The sequence below is a fragment of the Typopeltis vanoorti genome, chromosome 12, assembly GCF_054136105.1.
Source record: "Typopeltis vanoorti isolate ZY-2024b chromosome 12, IOZ_Tvanoo_1.0, whole genome shotgun sequence".
Lineage (NCBI taxonomy): Eukaryota > Metazoa > Arthropoda > Arachnida > Uropygi > Thelyphonidae > Typopeltis > Typopeltis vanoorti.
The window spans coordinates 83,214,631-83,231,821 of NC_143560.1; the positions used below are offsets into that span (position 1 = coordinate 83,214,631).

General features: G+C 36.4%; 1 protein-coding gene across 1 annotated transcript in view; it reads right to left on the reverse strand.

The window, feature by feature from the left end:
• Positions 1 to 1,098: 1,098 nt before the first annotated feature.
• The window catches only part of LOC150100945 (enoyl-CoA delta isomerase 2-like), a 181,891-nt gene continuing 165,798 nt past the window's right edge, over positions 1,099 to 17,191 (reverse strand). The window contains exons 9-10 of the mRNA XM_090401940.1: positions 12,880 to 13,000; positions 1,099 to 1,206 (exon numbers count right to left, since the gene is read on the reverse strand). Coding sequence (XP_090258066.1) covers positions 1,099 to 1,206; positions 12,880 to 13,000 — 229 coding nt within the window. The remainder of the gene's footprint in view (positions 1,207 to 12,879; positions 13,001 to 17,191) is intronic.

Below are 17,191 nucleotides of genomic sequence, written 5' to 3' on the forward strand. Positions count from 1 at the left end.
AGACCACATGGTCATTCTCCCTAATTTGGGGCAGAGTTCTTTCTACCTTGGTTATGGATATATCTTCTGATGCTATTATCAGATCCAACACTCTCAAACCTCTTATCCCCTCTATAACATGCTGTTTCATGTAATTATCCTTAAGCAACTGTATAAATCCACTTCCATCTTGCCATGCCTCCTTTCCTCCCTCCAATCAATATCCCCATAATTAAATTCTTCCATAATAATTGTTCGGCCTACACTCATTATGCTAATCTGCCAATAAATGGCATCTACATCTTCCTGTGGATTCCCTGGTCTATACCAGCAACCAACAATGTAAATTAGTAATTTCACACTCTCTGCACTCAAATATTACTCTAAATCAGGGATGCACAACATAGGGGCTGTTCAATGATTTAATGTGGTCTTTGGCATAAATTTAATAAATAGAAGAAAAATAGTACACTTATATAATGTTAAATGATTTTAAAAATCAGCTGATTCATATTTGATCATCATCATCTCATCATCAAATACTTGCTATGTACTCTCAGGGAGTATACAGGATAATTATGATAATACTACATAAAAAGGTTACACCATTACCAACTTATAATCAACAACTTTCCTCCAAATTAATCTATCCAACAAGATTCCAATATTATCAGATCTTATATTTCTGTCTTTTAAGGAACTTTTTTACTGCATCAATCCATCTACATCATGGTCTTTGAGTGTTTTTCCTGCCAACTTGGCAAAGAACACTGCATAAATCTGAATAAATCCAGTACAGTTTTCTACTCCATATTTGATGTAAATAAATATTTGATTAAGGAAGAGAGTTTGTTTACATTTTCTAAATCTTAACAGAAATCAAAGATAGAACATGTGCTAAACAAATGCTAAAATTTGATTGAAAATAATAGAATTTCTAAAAGAACAGAAAAATTGTAGCTGATGTTGAAAGTTTTTTCACTTGGTTATACTATAAATTAAAGATGCCAAGAAATTATATTCTTGGTTTCATCCCTTATCCAATTGCATGTGAAGTAACTTCACAACTTGACTACGTGTATATAGAGCTAATGACTTCACATCAATTGCCTTACTATTTCATAATGCAAAGCACATATCCTTCCGGACAGGTATAATGGGAATTATACCTGTCAGAAGGGCCACTAACCAGACTGCAATGGAAGATCGAGGTCTTCCACTTTGATCCTGAGAAATAATGAGAAGCGTTAAAAATTGTATCATTATTGTGGAACACACACACATACTGGAACAAACACATTCTCTCTCATCAAATTAAATACGTCACTACTATATATAAATCTCACAAAGGCAAATTTGAGAGACATATTGATAACAGTAACATCCAATTTACCAGTGGAAATCCAAAAAATTGTTGATTAAAAAATGTATTATTATTATTATTATTATCTGAGAATAATAGTCATCCAGGAAGTCAAGGACTCATCGAAGGAGCTATAAATTATCAAACCAGCTGTCATAACTTCACTTAAATTCATTCACACTAGATGCATTCACTACCCCTAAAGGCAAACTATTCCACTCACTCACTGCTCTGTGAGAGAAAAACCTGGCTCTTACCCCTTTCTTCACTGTGAACAAACTTAACTTCCATGGATGCCCCGTATTCTCTCCCCACCTTCCATATGATGAAAAATTTTATCAGACGATATCCTATAACATTAACCCATTCAAAAGTTTATAAACCTCTATCATATCACCCCCTCTTCCAGGAGTGGTCTTATCAAAGCCTTATAAAGAGGCAAAATGACTTCTTTATCAATAAATGTCAATGTTTACTTCAACAATTATCCTCTGAGTAGTATTTACAACTTTTGCTATGTGGCCTTTGAACTTCAAATTCCTATCCATCCAAACCAGATCCCACCAAGATCTCTTGCTTCCTCAGTTTCTTGTAGCATAACCCTCACTAATATAATATGCTGCTGGAGTTCTAATTACGCCAAAGTGCATAACTTTACACTTGCTAACATTAAACTGACAGCCATTTTCGTTTGGCCAATTTTCCAGCCTATTCAAATAATTGTGTGAGTGCTTAATATCGATAGTATCCCTGATTCCCTACATATCTTTGCATCAACAGCAAACAATTGCACATCTGAAGTTAGAACCTGCCCCTGATGTCCTTAATGTATAGATTGAACAATAATGGCCCAAAAGGCTGAATTCCGAAGTACACCACTGGTCACCTTAAATCTGGTCGATTCACACACACTGTATACTACTTTTTGATATCTGTCTATCAATAATCCCCTGATCCAAGTCAAGAGTTTATATTATAATCCCATATTCTCCATTTTATGCAACAGTCCTTCATGTGGTATCCTATCAAATGCCTTAGAAAAATCCAACATTATCATAGTGCATCCATTCCCTTTATCCAACTCGGCAGTGACATTGTTATAAAATATGAGCAAATTGCTAAAACATATCTTTCTTTAGAAAACCCATGCTGCACCTTGCAGAGAATAGCATGTCTGTCTACCCATTTCTGCATGCGAGTTCTTACCAACTTCTCTAAAATGTTCACTACCACACCAGAGATACTGATATGTCAGTAATTAGACACATCAGTTTTTGCACCACCCTTGTACAATGGAACTATCATGCATTCCTTCCATTCCTGTGGTATCATTCCTGAGCTAAGACTCAAGTTATACAAACATGTGAAAGGCCTAGCCAATTCGGCTGAACATTCCTTTAGCAAACTGGCTGATATTCCATCTATTCCTATAGACAAATTCTCATCTGGGTTATGCAACAGCTCTTCAACCTCATTTTCATGAACCTCCAACTCTTCATCCAATGTAGTAGTAGCACTTTGCACCATGTTACATACACCTGGTTGATATATCTTAGCAAAGTGAGCACTCATTAACTGAACAATCTCATTAGCTTCCACACTCGAGTACCATCTGCATTCAATAAAGTCATTCTTTTACATCCATTCTTTCTTTTGCTTGCAGCATAATGATAAAATTCCTTTGGAATGCCTTTAGCTTGCATGGCTACTTTCTTTTCATACTCTGATTTGCTTTCCGCACAATACTTGTTACTTTTTTGGCCTGAGCTATATATATATTTCATAACACCTCTCACTCTTATTTTCATGATATTCTTTCCATATCATTGTCTTGTGGATCTCTTGCTTAATAAAGCTACACATCCATTTCACTTCCAACCTATTTATTCTTCAAACACTGATACATTCAGATACCACCTCATTTAAGCATTTTCAAAGATTTCCAGCATTGCTGACATTTTTCCTATTCAGTAAATGATGCCATGGAACCAAAGATAGTATTCTCCTAAGATGATCATAATTTTGAGCTTTGTAGTTCAGCATATAACCTGTTCTAATCAGAGCATCAATACAATTAGATACTTCCCAAGAAAGCACAGCATGATCGCTGTCACCAACTGGTGGCAATATAGCCATATTCTTAACAGAGACCCATTCTGATGCTATCTAACACTCTTAGATTCAAGTTCCTTCCATCACATGCTTGCTTAAGAAAGTTATCTTGCAACAATAAATTCCTCTTATCATGAGATTTCTCTTTTACCCAATCAATGTTTGGAAAATTAAAGTTTCTAATAATGACTCATTTGGTACCCATAAGGCTAAATTGGTGATGCATTTCTTCTCCCCCCCCCCCCTGCAACTGAGCTGCCAGTTCTGTAGCAACACCCCACCATAAATTTCATTCTGTTAATCTCCACTTGACACCAGATAGACTCAAACTCATCGCTAAATGGGACATTGTTACCATCATTGTTTTCTTGTGTTTCTATCCTAACTGGACTTTGGGCTGAGTCAAAGTCATCTGATATCATCATTAACATCTGAACCTCCATGCAGTCAGAAACTCATCGTGAGATACATGCTATCACACATAAAGCTCATACCTTAAACTGATTCAATATGTCTACATTCACAACACACTCAGGTAATGCATTCCACTCAACAACCACCCTCCATGTAAAAACATGCTACTCACTCCTCTGGCATTTAATTTGTAGCCACAGCCTTATCACCACCTTTATGCAGCAGAACAATTATACATTTTTTCCACTCCCTTGGAACCTGTGCTGTTGTAAGACTCTTATTAAAGGGGAAAGTCAGTGCTACCTTCAATTACGTGGAACATTCCCTTAAAACACATGGTGAAATGCCATCAAATCTGATTTCCTTGTTGACATCAAGGTTATTTATTTCCTCATATACCTCCTGCTTACTCTCAATTAAGCCATGCTATCTGATGTACTCTTCATTTAAGTTTCTCATGATTTGACCCTGATGAGGATGAAACACCTTTATAAATTAATCACTGAATACCTCAACAATATTAATGGATGAAAATGGTAGAATGGTAACTGCTGCAGAAGACATTGTTAAGGTATTCAGTGATCAATTTATAAGGTTCTTTCATCCTCATCAGGGTGGAATCATGAGGAACTTAAGTATATATGACATAGGAGAGAATGGTTTAATTGTAAGCGAGCAGGTATTTGAGGAAATAAATAACCTTGATGTCAATAAAGTGATAGGATTTGATGACATATAAACATGCATCTTGATGGAATATTCCAGGGAATTGGCAGTAACAGTGCCTGTTTAATAAGAGTCTCACAACAGCACAGGTTTTCAAAATTGTTCCATTGCATAAAGGTGGTGATAAGGCTGTAGCTTCAAATTATAGGCCAATCTGTATATATGGAGTTGTGGTGAAGATACTGGAGAGATTAATGAGAAGTAGGATACAGAAATGGATTGATAACAGTGGTATTCTCTGTGGTTATCAGCATGGTTTATTAGAGGGAGATCATGTTTTACTGACTTCCTTATGTACTATAATAAGGTAACAAATACCTTGGAGGGGTGAGATGCATATATGGTGGTGTACTTGAATTTTGCAAAAGCTTTTGAGAGACTGCCACATGAAAAGCAGTTAAATAAATTGAAACAGATGTGATTGGATAACAGACTTCTGAGTTGGATCAGTGACTGGCTGTCAGACAGGTATCAGAAAGTTATATGGGGTGCAGTATCCTGAAAGAGGAAGGTCACTAGTGGTACTGAAGGGGTCAGTTGTGGGACCACTGTTGTTCAAATTGTATGTTACTGATATTGGAATGGGTTTACCTTGTGATATGCAGCTGTTTGCAGATGATGAACAATTGGGGAGACCAATGCAGAATCAAATGGATGTTATGGCCTTACAGAAGGACTTGAATAAATTGCATGAGTGGGCAGTTAAGTGGAACTATCAGTTCAATGTTGCAAAGTGTAAGATTTTGAGATTTGGTAAGCAATGATGGGATGCAAATTATACACTTGGTAGAGAAACTTTAAATAAGGTGGAGGAGATGAGAGATCTTGGAGTGATGATGGAGTGAGTGAAGGGCCTGAAATTCAGGGATCACATTGCACAAGTTGTGAAGATATCACTTTAGATAATGGCAATGATGTGGTGGACCCTGACATCCAGAAATAGAGGTTATGATATTATTGTATAAGCCTTGATCAGGCCTCCTTTGGATTATTGTGTACAGATATGGTTGGCGGGTTTTCATGATGATGATGAGGAGGATATGTTGGAAATGGTCTATAGAAGATTCCCAAAGGTGGTCAGTGATCTTTGGAATGTGGAGTAGGAGGACAGATTGGGAGAATGTAAGTTGCAGAACCTCATGAATAGGAGGAAGGGGGGTGAGGGATATGATTGAGACATATAAGCTAGTCAGGGGTTGTTAACAGATTGACATGGAAGAGAGTTTTCATAGAGTGAAAGGGGGTGAGGGGGGGTAGAACGTGAGGCCATCGCTGGAAAATGTATAAGGAGGGTGTGAGTAGAGGATAGAGGAGAAGGTTCTTTGCATGGAGAGAGGTTGGTGAGTGGAATGCATTGCCTGAGTGTGTTGTGAATCAGTTTAGGGCAGGGTTGGATGAGCATTGTCTGCAATAATATGTACCTCCCACAATGAGTATCTGAAATGACTAGTAACCATGGAGAGTCAGATGTTAATAATAATATCTTCTGCAGCAGTTACCATTTTTATCCATTAACATCATCTTACCATTATCATTCTTCCTTCTACTTGCCACATATCTAAAAAACACTCTAGGGTTTTTCTTCCCCTGATTTGCCAATTTCTGCTCATACTGTACTTTTGTTTTCCTTACTAACTGAGTCACTCTCCTGGTTAGTTCTTATACTCTTCATGGAATGATTACTACCATTATTCAACTTATACTTAATCCAAAATACCTTCTTTTTTCCAGATTTCATGCTTAAGCTCCACATTCATCCATTTTACACCTACCTTATTCAGCCTTTTGGCCTTCAGAATACATTCACAGATTGATGCTGTTATGTATTTCTTTGTCAGTTCCCATGCAGCATTTATTTCCTTCCAATAACAATTACATCCTTTGATGAAATGATCAGATCTAAAACTCTTGATCTTCGCAGCTCCTCCTTTATATGCTGCCCTGCATGAGCTAGTTGGCTCTCTCAAAAACGAAATTCATTTTCCTTATTCCCAAATGCTATCTCTTTATTCCAATCTATACCACCATAATTAAAATCAACCACAATAATCACACTTTCTTTTTTTACTAATCCAAGTTGTTTATATGTCTGGTCAATAAATAAGCCACCAGTGGAACAAGAGAGGTAAAGAGACAAGAACATGTCCTGTGTAATGGTAATAATTCAATATGTCCCAACACGGGTTTAGTTCATGACTGTACGTTTACAGAAAGAACTGTGAGTAAACAAGTGATATTGTTATTATTTTCCTTGTAACTTAGTAAAGTAAGAATTGTATGTAAGTGTTACAAAAGGGTCGATTGTAAAGTTTGTTAAGTGTTGTATGGTAACTGGGTAGAGCTAGTGTATACATGATAATGGTGCAAGGAGACTTCATGGTTGTTATATATATCAGGGGTGGCCAACTACACATCCTTTTGGAGTCAAAATAATTCCGGTAAGACTTAGAAGAGCACAACCTTTGATCAATGCGATGGTACGGAAGTGAGTTTGCACATGGTGAGGTGTAATGAGCTTAAGAACTGCTTTGACTAATTACACACAATTTTAACGAGCTTACTAAAAAAATGGATAAAAGGAAGGCCTCTACTAGTAAATAAGTAACTAAAATTATTTTTTTTACTTTAAAATTATTCTAATTGTTCAAAGTAAACTTCATTTAATGTGTTTCAAATTAAACTTTTTTATTGCAGTAATTTTTATTAACCCTGTTTTTCTCTCTCGTCTTTTTTTTTTTACTTTGTTCTTCTTTTTTGTTGTCTCCTCATCTCTTTTTGTTTATTTATTATTTTTTTGTTAGATCATGAAGAGCCGCATGCAGCTTGCGAGACACATTGTGGCCACCCCTATTGTATATGATGAAAGGTTATTCTATACTTATAGAAAGGTATGTGTCTTATAATACCTAAGTAAGGAGTAAATGTTGAGTGTACATAAAATGTATATATTTCAATGATTTGGTAGTTTTGCTGAAGTTAGATATGTTGGGAAAGTTAATTATTCCCCACTGTGTTGTATTCTCAACTGCCTAGTTAAAATAAAATGTTTTGTTTTAGCAACAATGGATCTGATCATTTGTCAATGCACTATCTCAAATAAAACTTGTACTTGTGTTCATGTGTTGATTTAGAATAGCCACAACTTGCTGTTAGTTAGGAGGGTTTTAGCTGAGACCTTACCTTCGTTCATACTCTTATAATAGCCAGCCTGGCTGGTCGAGTGGTTAGCGTATCCGCTCTCCAGCCAAAAGGCTGCAGGTTCGAATCTAGGTGTGAGCATGGATGTTTGTGATTGTCTTTGGAAATACTAGTGGTGGATGGCGTTGGTGTAGTTGTGGTCAGTGTTGGTGGACTGAGTTGTGGAGATAGTTATAGAGCAGGTGCCCTCCCTCGATGAGTCTTTGGACTCCATGGAGGTGTCAAATAATCATAATAATAATATAATTCTTAGACTATATTATTTCTTCCAGGCTGGAGCAGTCGGTAATAAAAGTCTGTTCCTTATGGAATGGCTTTATAAAGAAACGTGAAACTTTAGTTCACTCTCCTAACTTAAACAGATCCGATAGTTTACGTCTATCCCCTTTGTGGGAGATAGTACTTTATAAATCAGCTAATCTTTCCTAACTTTTTTAATTGTGTATATATATATATATATATATATTGTTTTTTTTTTAAATAAGTTAGGAATTTTATTGACCTTTTTTTAGTTATCTTACATTAGCTACTTAGGTGGGGCCTTTTGGAATTGTCAGTTATTGTTTAGTTAGCTTTATTCATGTACTGAAGATGCCTGTGATACTCAGGTGAAAATTCTACTAATCAATAATTTTTATGTGAGTTAATTCTGTTATTATATTTTAATTATTACTGAAACATAATAAAAATAATTGTTGTCTGGCAAAGGAGTCTGAGAGAATAAGTGTACCAAAATCGTTTAGCCAGCGATAGTTAAAAAACAGGCAGCTTTAGTGAGTGGTAGAAGCAAGGAGCAGATGTAAGAAAGAAAGGGAAGAATAAAACTTTAAGACAGGAGGGCTTAGCAAACAAAGAAAGTAAGGAAGGTTAATGATTAATGAGAATAGACGAGACTTAGTAGATAGCATAAGATTTTACAATGGCACAGTCCAACAAGATTACAAGTTAATGAATTAATAATTAGACCATACACAGGACAGAATATGAATACAAATGGGTACAATAAATCAACATCCCCAATAGGCAAAAAATTTACAATACATTCACAAACTGTACTCTCTTCTCTTCACATAACTCTGCTTGCATACTATTCATGATTCTGGCTCTCCATCTCAACTCATCATTGTCATACTCAGCAACACACTGACAACGTTTCCCACTATACTGTTATTATTATTCACGACACCTCCGAGGAGTCCGAAGACTCATCGCAGGAGGAGTATTTTTTTTTGTCTGTAAATTGCGTGTGTTCTGAAGGGCCGATTTGTCTGAATGTGGGATGAAAAACCCGAGTTTTCGGGTTTTTATCTTTCAATCTCCTCAATAATTTCCTGATGTTTGCCCTTACATTCTTCTTATGTCCACTTAAACCATTTGTCCCCACAACCACTACTAATTCTCATGCTTGTTTCCTCTTCAGTCCAATGTATGAATTATCTTGCTCATTTCTCTCCCCTGGATAGCAGACTTTATGGACTCTCTCATTAGCCACTCTAATGGAATCTCCACACAAACACACACACACACACACACACACACTGCTATTCTCAAATCACTCGTCACTCCCTTTACCTTTTTTTTTTTTCTTTCATTCTATTATTTTGCATACTTTCATTTGTTTCCACTAAACATCTGATATTGCTCCACATGTTCCTCATTTCATATTTCATTTTGAATAACTTTTTCTTCAAATCTTGCATTCTGACAATTTCACTCTCTGTCACTCTTGTAGTCTCGCTACCTTCATTCTGCCACATCTTACTTCAGTTTCCTCATTTATACTGCATTTTGTTCCCTTATCACTTACTTTCAGTTCTTCATTCTTGCATTCTTTCACTCCCTCAGTCTCACTAGCTTTCGTTCCACTTCTGTTTCTTTCATTTCTTTAGTCTGTTTCACATTCATTAACTTGTAGTCGAACAAAATATCGCACTTCCTACAAATCCATACTTTCTTTTGTCTCATGTTCAGTCTCTCCACAAACATATCTCTCACATTTTCACCCCACGTACAAATTACACTCTACAAATTACATGATAATGAACTACTTTTGTAAACATTTTTGAAAAATATTAGTAAGAAGCCTAGATTGTAATGTGTAATGTATAAGCATTACTGTTTCTCATACTTTGGGGAGTTTACAAACCATGTTTATTTAAATTGGGTTCGTTTTTAAGGGCAGTTTAAGATTCTAAAAAAAAAAAAAAAAATTAATATTTGAACTTTTTGAATGAAGTACAGTGATTTTTTCCATTTGACTCTGGTAGTGTCCAAGGCATGGCCTGCTAGACCTGACTGCCTGTAGTCATGATTTTTTTTAAAATATATATATATATCTGATCCACAAAGGAAAGTTTATGCAAGATCTATAGCATATCAGTGCTGTGTGTGTGTGTATGGGCAAGACAGTAAGAAGCTGCTCTTATTCTTATCATTTTGGAGCACTTTCTTGAAATTGCTGATACAAATGCAGCTATGAATTCTTTTTTTTACCTATTACTGTGTTGCTCATTGACTTCTGAACTTGAGCAATTATAAATTTATGAACCTCTTTGCTAATTTTGATGAATTATATAATATATGTTCAACTTAATCAACAGTATCATCCAGAAACAGCTTCAGATTAAATGTCAAGAAAAAAAATTAAACTCGAGAAATTAGAGATACAATATAAATAAATACTCAGTAATAATAATGAGCAGGATTAATATCTTCCTCATTATTATTTCATTCTTAATTTTATTATAATCATCAGAGACCTAAATGAGGAGGGGGGGGTAAAAGACTCATCATGGGCGGTCCTCATTGTTACACACAAAGCTCATTAAGCAATGCTTTAAAATTATTCACTGTTTCTATAGTCAACATTCTCAAGTGATGCATCCAACTACTCTGCATGATAAGAAACTTGCCACTCAATCTCCTGTTGACATCCTCCTTATATAGCATATAGGCATGACTTCTCCTTCTACCCGCATCTTCCTCCATTATGTGAAAAATCTACTCCATATTAATCTGGTAACAACTCCTTACCTACTTATATGCCTCATTTTAGGAGTTAAGGCAATATATGCCTTAACTCCTTAACCTCTTACCCATGAAGCACTGCAAATGTTATTCTTTCAGTCTCTCCTTACACTCAACATTCCATGGATGTGATATCCTGCCGACTTACTTGCTCTATGTCAAACCCTTTCCATTATGTTCTCATTCTCTTGAAAACCAGGTGACAAAATCTGTGTATTGTGATCCATATGTAGCCTGCTCAAAGCTATATACAATGTAATTACAATTTCTTTATTTCTCCATTCTAATGTTTCCCAGTGTTCTCCTCAGCATCGTTACAATCTGCTGTAAATGTGGAGACCCTTGGTGACGCTCAGCCTCAGATCTCTTAACCCTCCAAGTCTGTTAAGATGTCTCCTGTATACTCCATGTCCCATCTTTCCCTTCCAAATCTCAAAACACTTACAACAACATTCAATATTGGTAGATGGCCCACTCACTTGCTCACTCAGTCTACTCAACTCCTCCTAAAAAGTCACATTGTCTACTCCTCACAGTTCTTCTCAACATTAGATAATCATCAAGTTTGCCAAAATATATCTCAATATTAATCAAATTAACAAAATAATACTTTTAAAATTTATAAACTAATTACTGCACTGAGTCATCCATCTTCACATAATCATATGAAACACACACACATATATATACAGGGTGTTCGGGATAAATTTGACAGTTTCGTAAGGAAAAAGAAAATCTTCTTTGTATCTATTAAATTTAATGAATTGACAAAAAAACATTACAGGCAGAGTTAATTACAATACTATCAACAAGATTTACTCAAAATAACCGCCATTAGCATCGATCACAGCTTCAATTCTGCTTCGGAACCTCGAACAAGCTGATGCTACAGTCTCCCTGGGAAGGGTCGCAAAAACTGTTTTAATTTTATCCATTAACTGGGCTTTTGTATTACTGGAAGTGCGATTGGTGTCTTTTTCAACTGCGCCCCATACAAAATAATCCATGGGGTTAAGGTCTGGGGAGTTTGGAGGCCAAACATTTGGACTGGTGAAGTCGTAGAAATTTTCAGACAACCATTTTTGACTTTTCCCAGAGGTGTGGCAAGGGGCCGAATCCTGCTGCCATACATACGGCCTACCATTGGCTACCCTTGTTATCCAGGGCTTGACTACAGTTAGCAACTCCACGAACAAAGCCCGAATTCCAATGCCACGGTTCTTCAACACCTGTTCCTGCAGATTTGCGAGGAATTCTGCTGTACGAACGCAATCAGATCGTCTGCTAGGGATCTTTCTTCTTGCTACATCCTCGTAGTCACCATTGCAAGTCTCTAGTTCATGCCTGATTGTTTTTACTGTATTCAGGGAGCATTGGGCAGCAGTCGTAATATCCTTATTTTGATGGCGGGCACGAATCATCATGATACAAGTTATTCTCTTCCATGATTCAGGTGGGTTCCAGCTATCCATCCTTTCTGACATCTTGTATATGAATGAAGAAGGGTCCAAACTTTTAAATGAAGAGAAGTGTGTGTTAATACATGTAACTTACGGAAAAATATAATTAATTATAAATATGTCAAATTTATCCCGAACACCCTGTATATATATATATATATATTATATATATATAACATATATAAAATATAAGAATGAAATATTCCTTGAAGGAATGCCATTTGCAGAACATGATGGATATGAGTAGGAGGGAATATGCTTGAGACATATAAGTTGATAAGGATTGCTACAAAATTAATGTGGAAGAGACAAAAGACCATTCCTGGAAAATGTAAAAGGAGAGTGTCAGTAGGGAAGTAAAGAATATATTTTTGTATGGTGATCAGATGAGGAGTGGAATGCATTGCCTGAGAGCATGATGAGTATGAAAACAGGGAATGAGTTGTACAATATGATGAGTTTTATGTGTTTGGTAGTGAGGACCTCTCACAGTGACTCTTTGAGTCCATGGAGGTCTAATAATATTGATATATTTTTTATATGAAACACTGAAGTATTGAAATTATTAAAAAAGGTATGATGATAATACTTTTTATTCACCTTATCAGAAGCATATACAATATCACATAGTCCTAACAAAGTTACTAGAATACCATTAGCAGGACCATTCACTGCTGCCACCAAAGGTTTAGGAAAAACAATGAAACTTGTTACAAGATTTCTGAAATTACAAAAATATGCATAAAATTCTCAATCAATATATGATTAAATACTTAAAAAATCTTGCTTGGATTATTAATAAAGGGGAAAAAAATTAGACATATTCAAATGACATCACAATTAAGGCTACCATGCTTTATGTTTATAAAGTCAATAGACAAAAATATGTGCTGGAGGAATGTTGCCATGGGAGAAGTGTAGTACAGATTAGTTTAAATTAAGTTTTTTTAGAAAAACTAGGATTGAGTATGTAACATTTGATTGAGTTGTATGAGTTGCTTGCTAAGTTTTGCTTGTTCCTGTTGTTGTTGTATTTTCTTCTCAGCATAGACAAGATGGCAGTAAGAGCCGGGATGTTGCATTGGGAAGCTCATAACCCAAGTCGCCTGAGTGGTTGATTTTTTAATTTTCTTGAGGATGACTCATTGTTAGGAATGCAATATGATGCTTGGGACAATGATGAAGATGCAGGTGCTGAGAGACAAATAAGAGAAATGAGAAAGTGTGGGTTTAAAAGAAGTCATGATGCTTTTCTGAATCAGAATAGCGAATGAGGATTGAATAACATTCTGACAAAAGATAAAAGGCAGTAAAGAGTATAAGGTTTTTGAGTGGTAATGGGCACAGTGGTTAATACAGAATATGTTAGAGTCCAAGAGAGTGTGGCTCCTGATAATTAAGAAATTGCTGAGCAGATAGCAATTCCATTCTACATCCAAAAGGCTGTGGGTCTGCCAGGGTATAGGTATTTATTAATGTTTTATATGCAAATGAATTTTATAACTCAATGTGAGATCATCACCTGTTTATTTGAGGATTGAAGTCACTTGAAAAAAGTTCCATGTTTGATCTCTAGAACAAAGTTTCTATATTATTTACTTTTTAAGCTGTCAATGTACAGTATTGATACACCACAGGCTTTAAACCTTTTGTGAGTGTGATTCACATTATAAAAAATTGAAATATTGTTTTTATAGAAAGATGACACTTCACATCATAAAGGTCATGACTGTTTTTCCTGGCTTTAAACTCAAAGTACGATAGTAGCAAAGCAGAAACAAGTGGCTGAAACAATGGATCTTGGGAAGGTAGACAAGATATTGAAATTTCAAGAGCACATTGCAAAAGTGACCCATAGGATTGCTGTTAGGTAAGAAGGCCATTGAAAAATAGAGACAAAGACATGCTTGTTTCCCCTGATTAAGGCTTTGAACAAGAAGAGAGGAGATAAGGAGATAAGGGATTTTGGAGTATAGCAGATAGTGTGGTCAAGAGCACAATAGAAAGGTGGTGAAGACAAAAGCAACATGTTGTCTCACTGCCTCTATATCACATTCTTATTTTTATTGTAAGGATCTTATTTTTATTGTATTCTCTAACAAATAGAGAAAAGGTAGCAACTGTTCCATTGCATAATGCTTTGATCAGGTTACCTGGGCTTCTGTGCAGAGATCTGAATTTATTTATTGAATTTATAGCAAGAGTGCAAAGGTAGATAATTAAAATGACTCAGGACTGTGGATGTGAGCTATGAGGAGTAGATAAAGGTATTGTTAACTGCAGAGCATAGTAAACAGGGAAAAAGAAAAGGTAACATGATCAATCATATAAGTTACGGAGAGAAGATTACCAGATAGATATCATCTCAGGGATGTTTCAAAGAGTGGAAGGGATAACAGCAACAAGGATATGGTGATGGAAGTGTGAAGAGCAGATGTTTTTTGTGTGGAGGATGGTGAGTGACCAGAAGGCATTACCAAACAGTGACACAAATTTGAGGGTTGTGAATAAATTTAAGATATGGGGTGACATGCACTGCAACATTTAGAATGGGTACTCCCTAACGAGTCTTTTGACTTTATTGAGGTATGCTGGAATTAACAATAATAATCATACATATGTATAAATTGGCTTATGTTTTTTGCTGTTTTACATTTTGAGGTTATTGGATTGCTTTCACACATAACTACAGGGAGGTTCTTTTTAGGTGCATTTCACAAAATACATAAGCATCTATTAGATTTTTCTGTTCATTCTGTCAATGATATTGATCTGCACAAAGACGGATGCAACGAGTGATGTGAGTTGTTAAAAAAAAGATAAATATTAGTAGTAAGGAAAGATATTATTGTGTTTATTTTGACAATACTGGTATTTAAGTTTGTACTATTCAAACTGACAATTTTTTTTGTATAATTGTGCGGTATTTGTTTAGTATTTTATGATCTCAGTATTGTCTCCACATGTAGTTATTATTCAACATGGCAGCCACCAGTTTCAGTAACAGCCCCAACCCTTCCTCATTTAAAGACTGTGTTATTCGTAACCTAGTTGAAAATTTTGTAGCTTGCTAAGCATACGGTATGTACACATCCCAGTTTAAAAAGGCAGCAAGTGCAAGATAGGGATGTGTGTATGTGCATGAAATACAGGCAGTGGAAAGCACTGGGAGACATGACTGTCTGAGTCTCGAGATTTAGCGGCGGAAGAGATAGTGCTTTGGAAATGGGTGATTTTGAGTTTGTGGATGCCAGTAGTGTGTTGGAGGATGGAGAGAATGTTAAAGACCTACATATAGATTTAATCTTGTGCAGTTTAGCAAACAGAGATGGTTTGTCTGATGGCCATGATTGTGGCAAATGAAAGCAGAATGTGTTGAGAGAGAGAGAGAGAGAGAGAGAGAGAGAAAAAACAGAACTGCTGAAAAAGGAGATGGAAGGAATGAAGATCTTGGGAAGATGGAAAGGTTGGCTAGTGTGAGAGGAATAAGAGTAGGTGTAAGAGACCAGCATCAGAGAGGAAAGCGAGAGAATGGGAGAAACAGTGGAAGAGAGAAAATTGCAGAAAGATGAGAGTGTGTATGTGTGGAAGGAAGGGACAGAGATGGGAGAGGGAGGAAGGAGAGTAGGAAAGAAACAACAGAGAGATTGCAAGTCATAAGAGTCAGGGATGCCAGTGAGAAAAAGATGAACGAATCTGCTTGGAGTTTCATGTATGGAGATTCGATAATTTGGGGTGTGCAGAGCAGAGTGGCAGAAGAGTGCTCGCCTGGTGGAATGGCAGTATGACAATGGGAGTGAAGAGGGGTGAATGTGTGGAGGAGATGATAGTAATGGTTAGGATGAATGACATGAGAGGTAGAGTGAATTGTGTAGCACAAGATTTGAGGTTGATGTTAGACATAGTGTAGCAGAAATGTGTCTGAGGAAAGATGGTGTGTTGCCCTAGTATGATAACGTGAAGTGGAGGAGAAGAGCAGCGATGACGAATGAGATAATAGCAAGAATGTGCATGAAAAAGGATCTGGAATATCTGGATGTGTGGAGTGCATTTGAGGACAGACGGGAGCTGTATTCAAGAGGCAGATTGCATTTGAATGTAGAAGGGTACAGGCATTTGGAGAGACTGCTGTTTTTTGAACTGAGTGTGAGTGTGTCAGGACAGAGAAACTAGAATTGCACAGGTGGAATGTTGCAGGGATGGCCTCATATTACAGTATATTACAAAGCCAAGTGGAGTATGAGGGGGAATAATAATGGCTATAAAGACTAGCAATATACTGTTTTTTTCTGAATACAAATGCTAAGAGCATTAGGAATAAAAAGAATGAGCTTGTTTGTGGCATTGATTGACTCAGTCTCTCCAAAGATTGTTAGTATCAGCGAAACTTGGTTAACTGAGAGGATGTTCTAAGAGGGATAGAAATCAAAGAGTATAGCATATTTCAAGAGGATAGAGAAGGAAAATGTGGTGGTGGAGTGTTACCCATGATAAGAGATTAACTGTGTGCTCTCAGCGTGGAAAATATCAGTGGAAATAACACTAAAGGCTTTGAGAGTATATAGTGTGAGATGGATGTTTATAGGAAAACATATTTAGTGGGATATTGCTAGAGACCAGGGAATATAGATAGTGATGAGTAGGTAATGTTTAGGCAAATTAGTTTGGCACGTACAAAGCAGGCAATTATTATGGGGGACTTCAATGGGCAGAGGAGACAGCATGCAGTAATAAGGAACTGAATTTTTGGATTTCTTGAGGGACAACTCTCTTAGGCAGCATGTAGCAGAGGGAACACAAAAATTAAGAGGTCTGGATTTGGTCATAGCATTAGAGGATCTGATTGTGACAGGTGGCATACTTGCCCCCAGCCCCCATTGGTGAGAGTGACCACGTAGTCCTGACTTGGAGG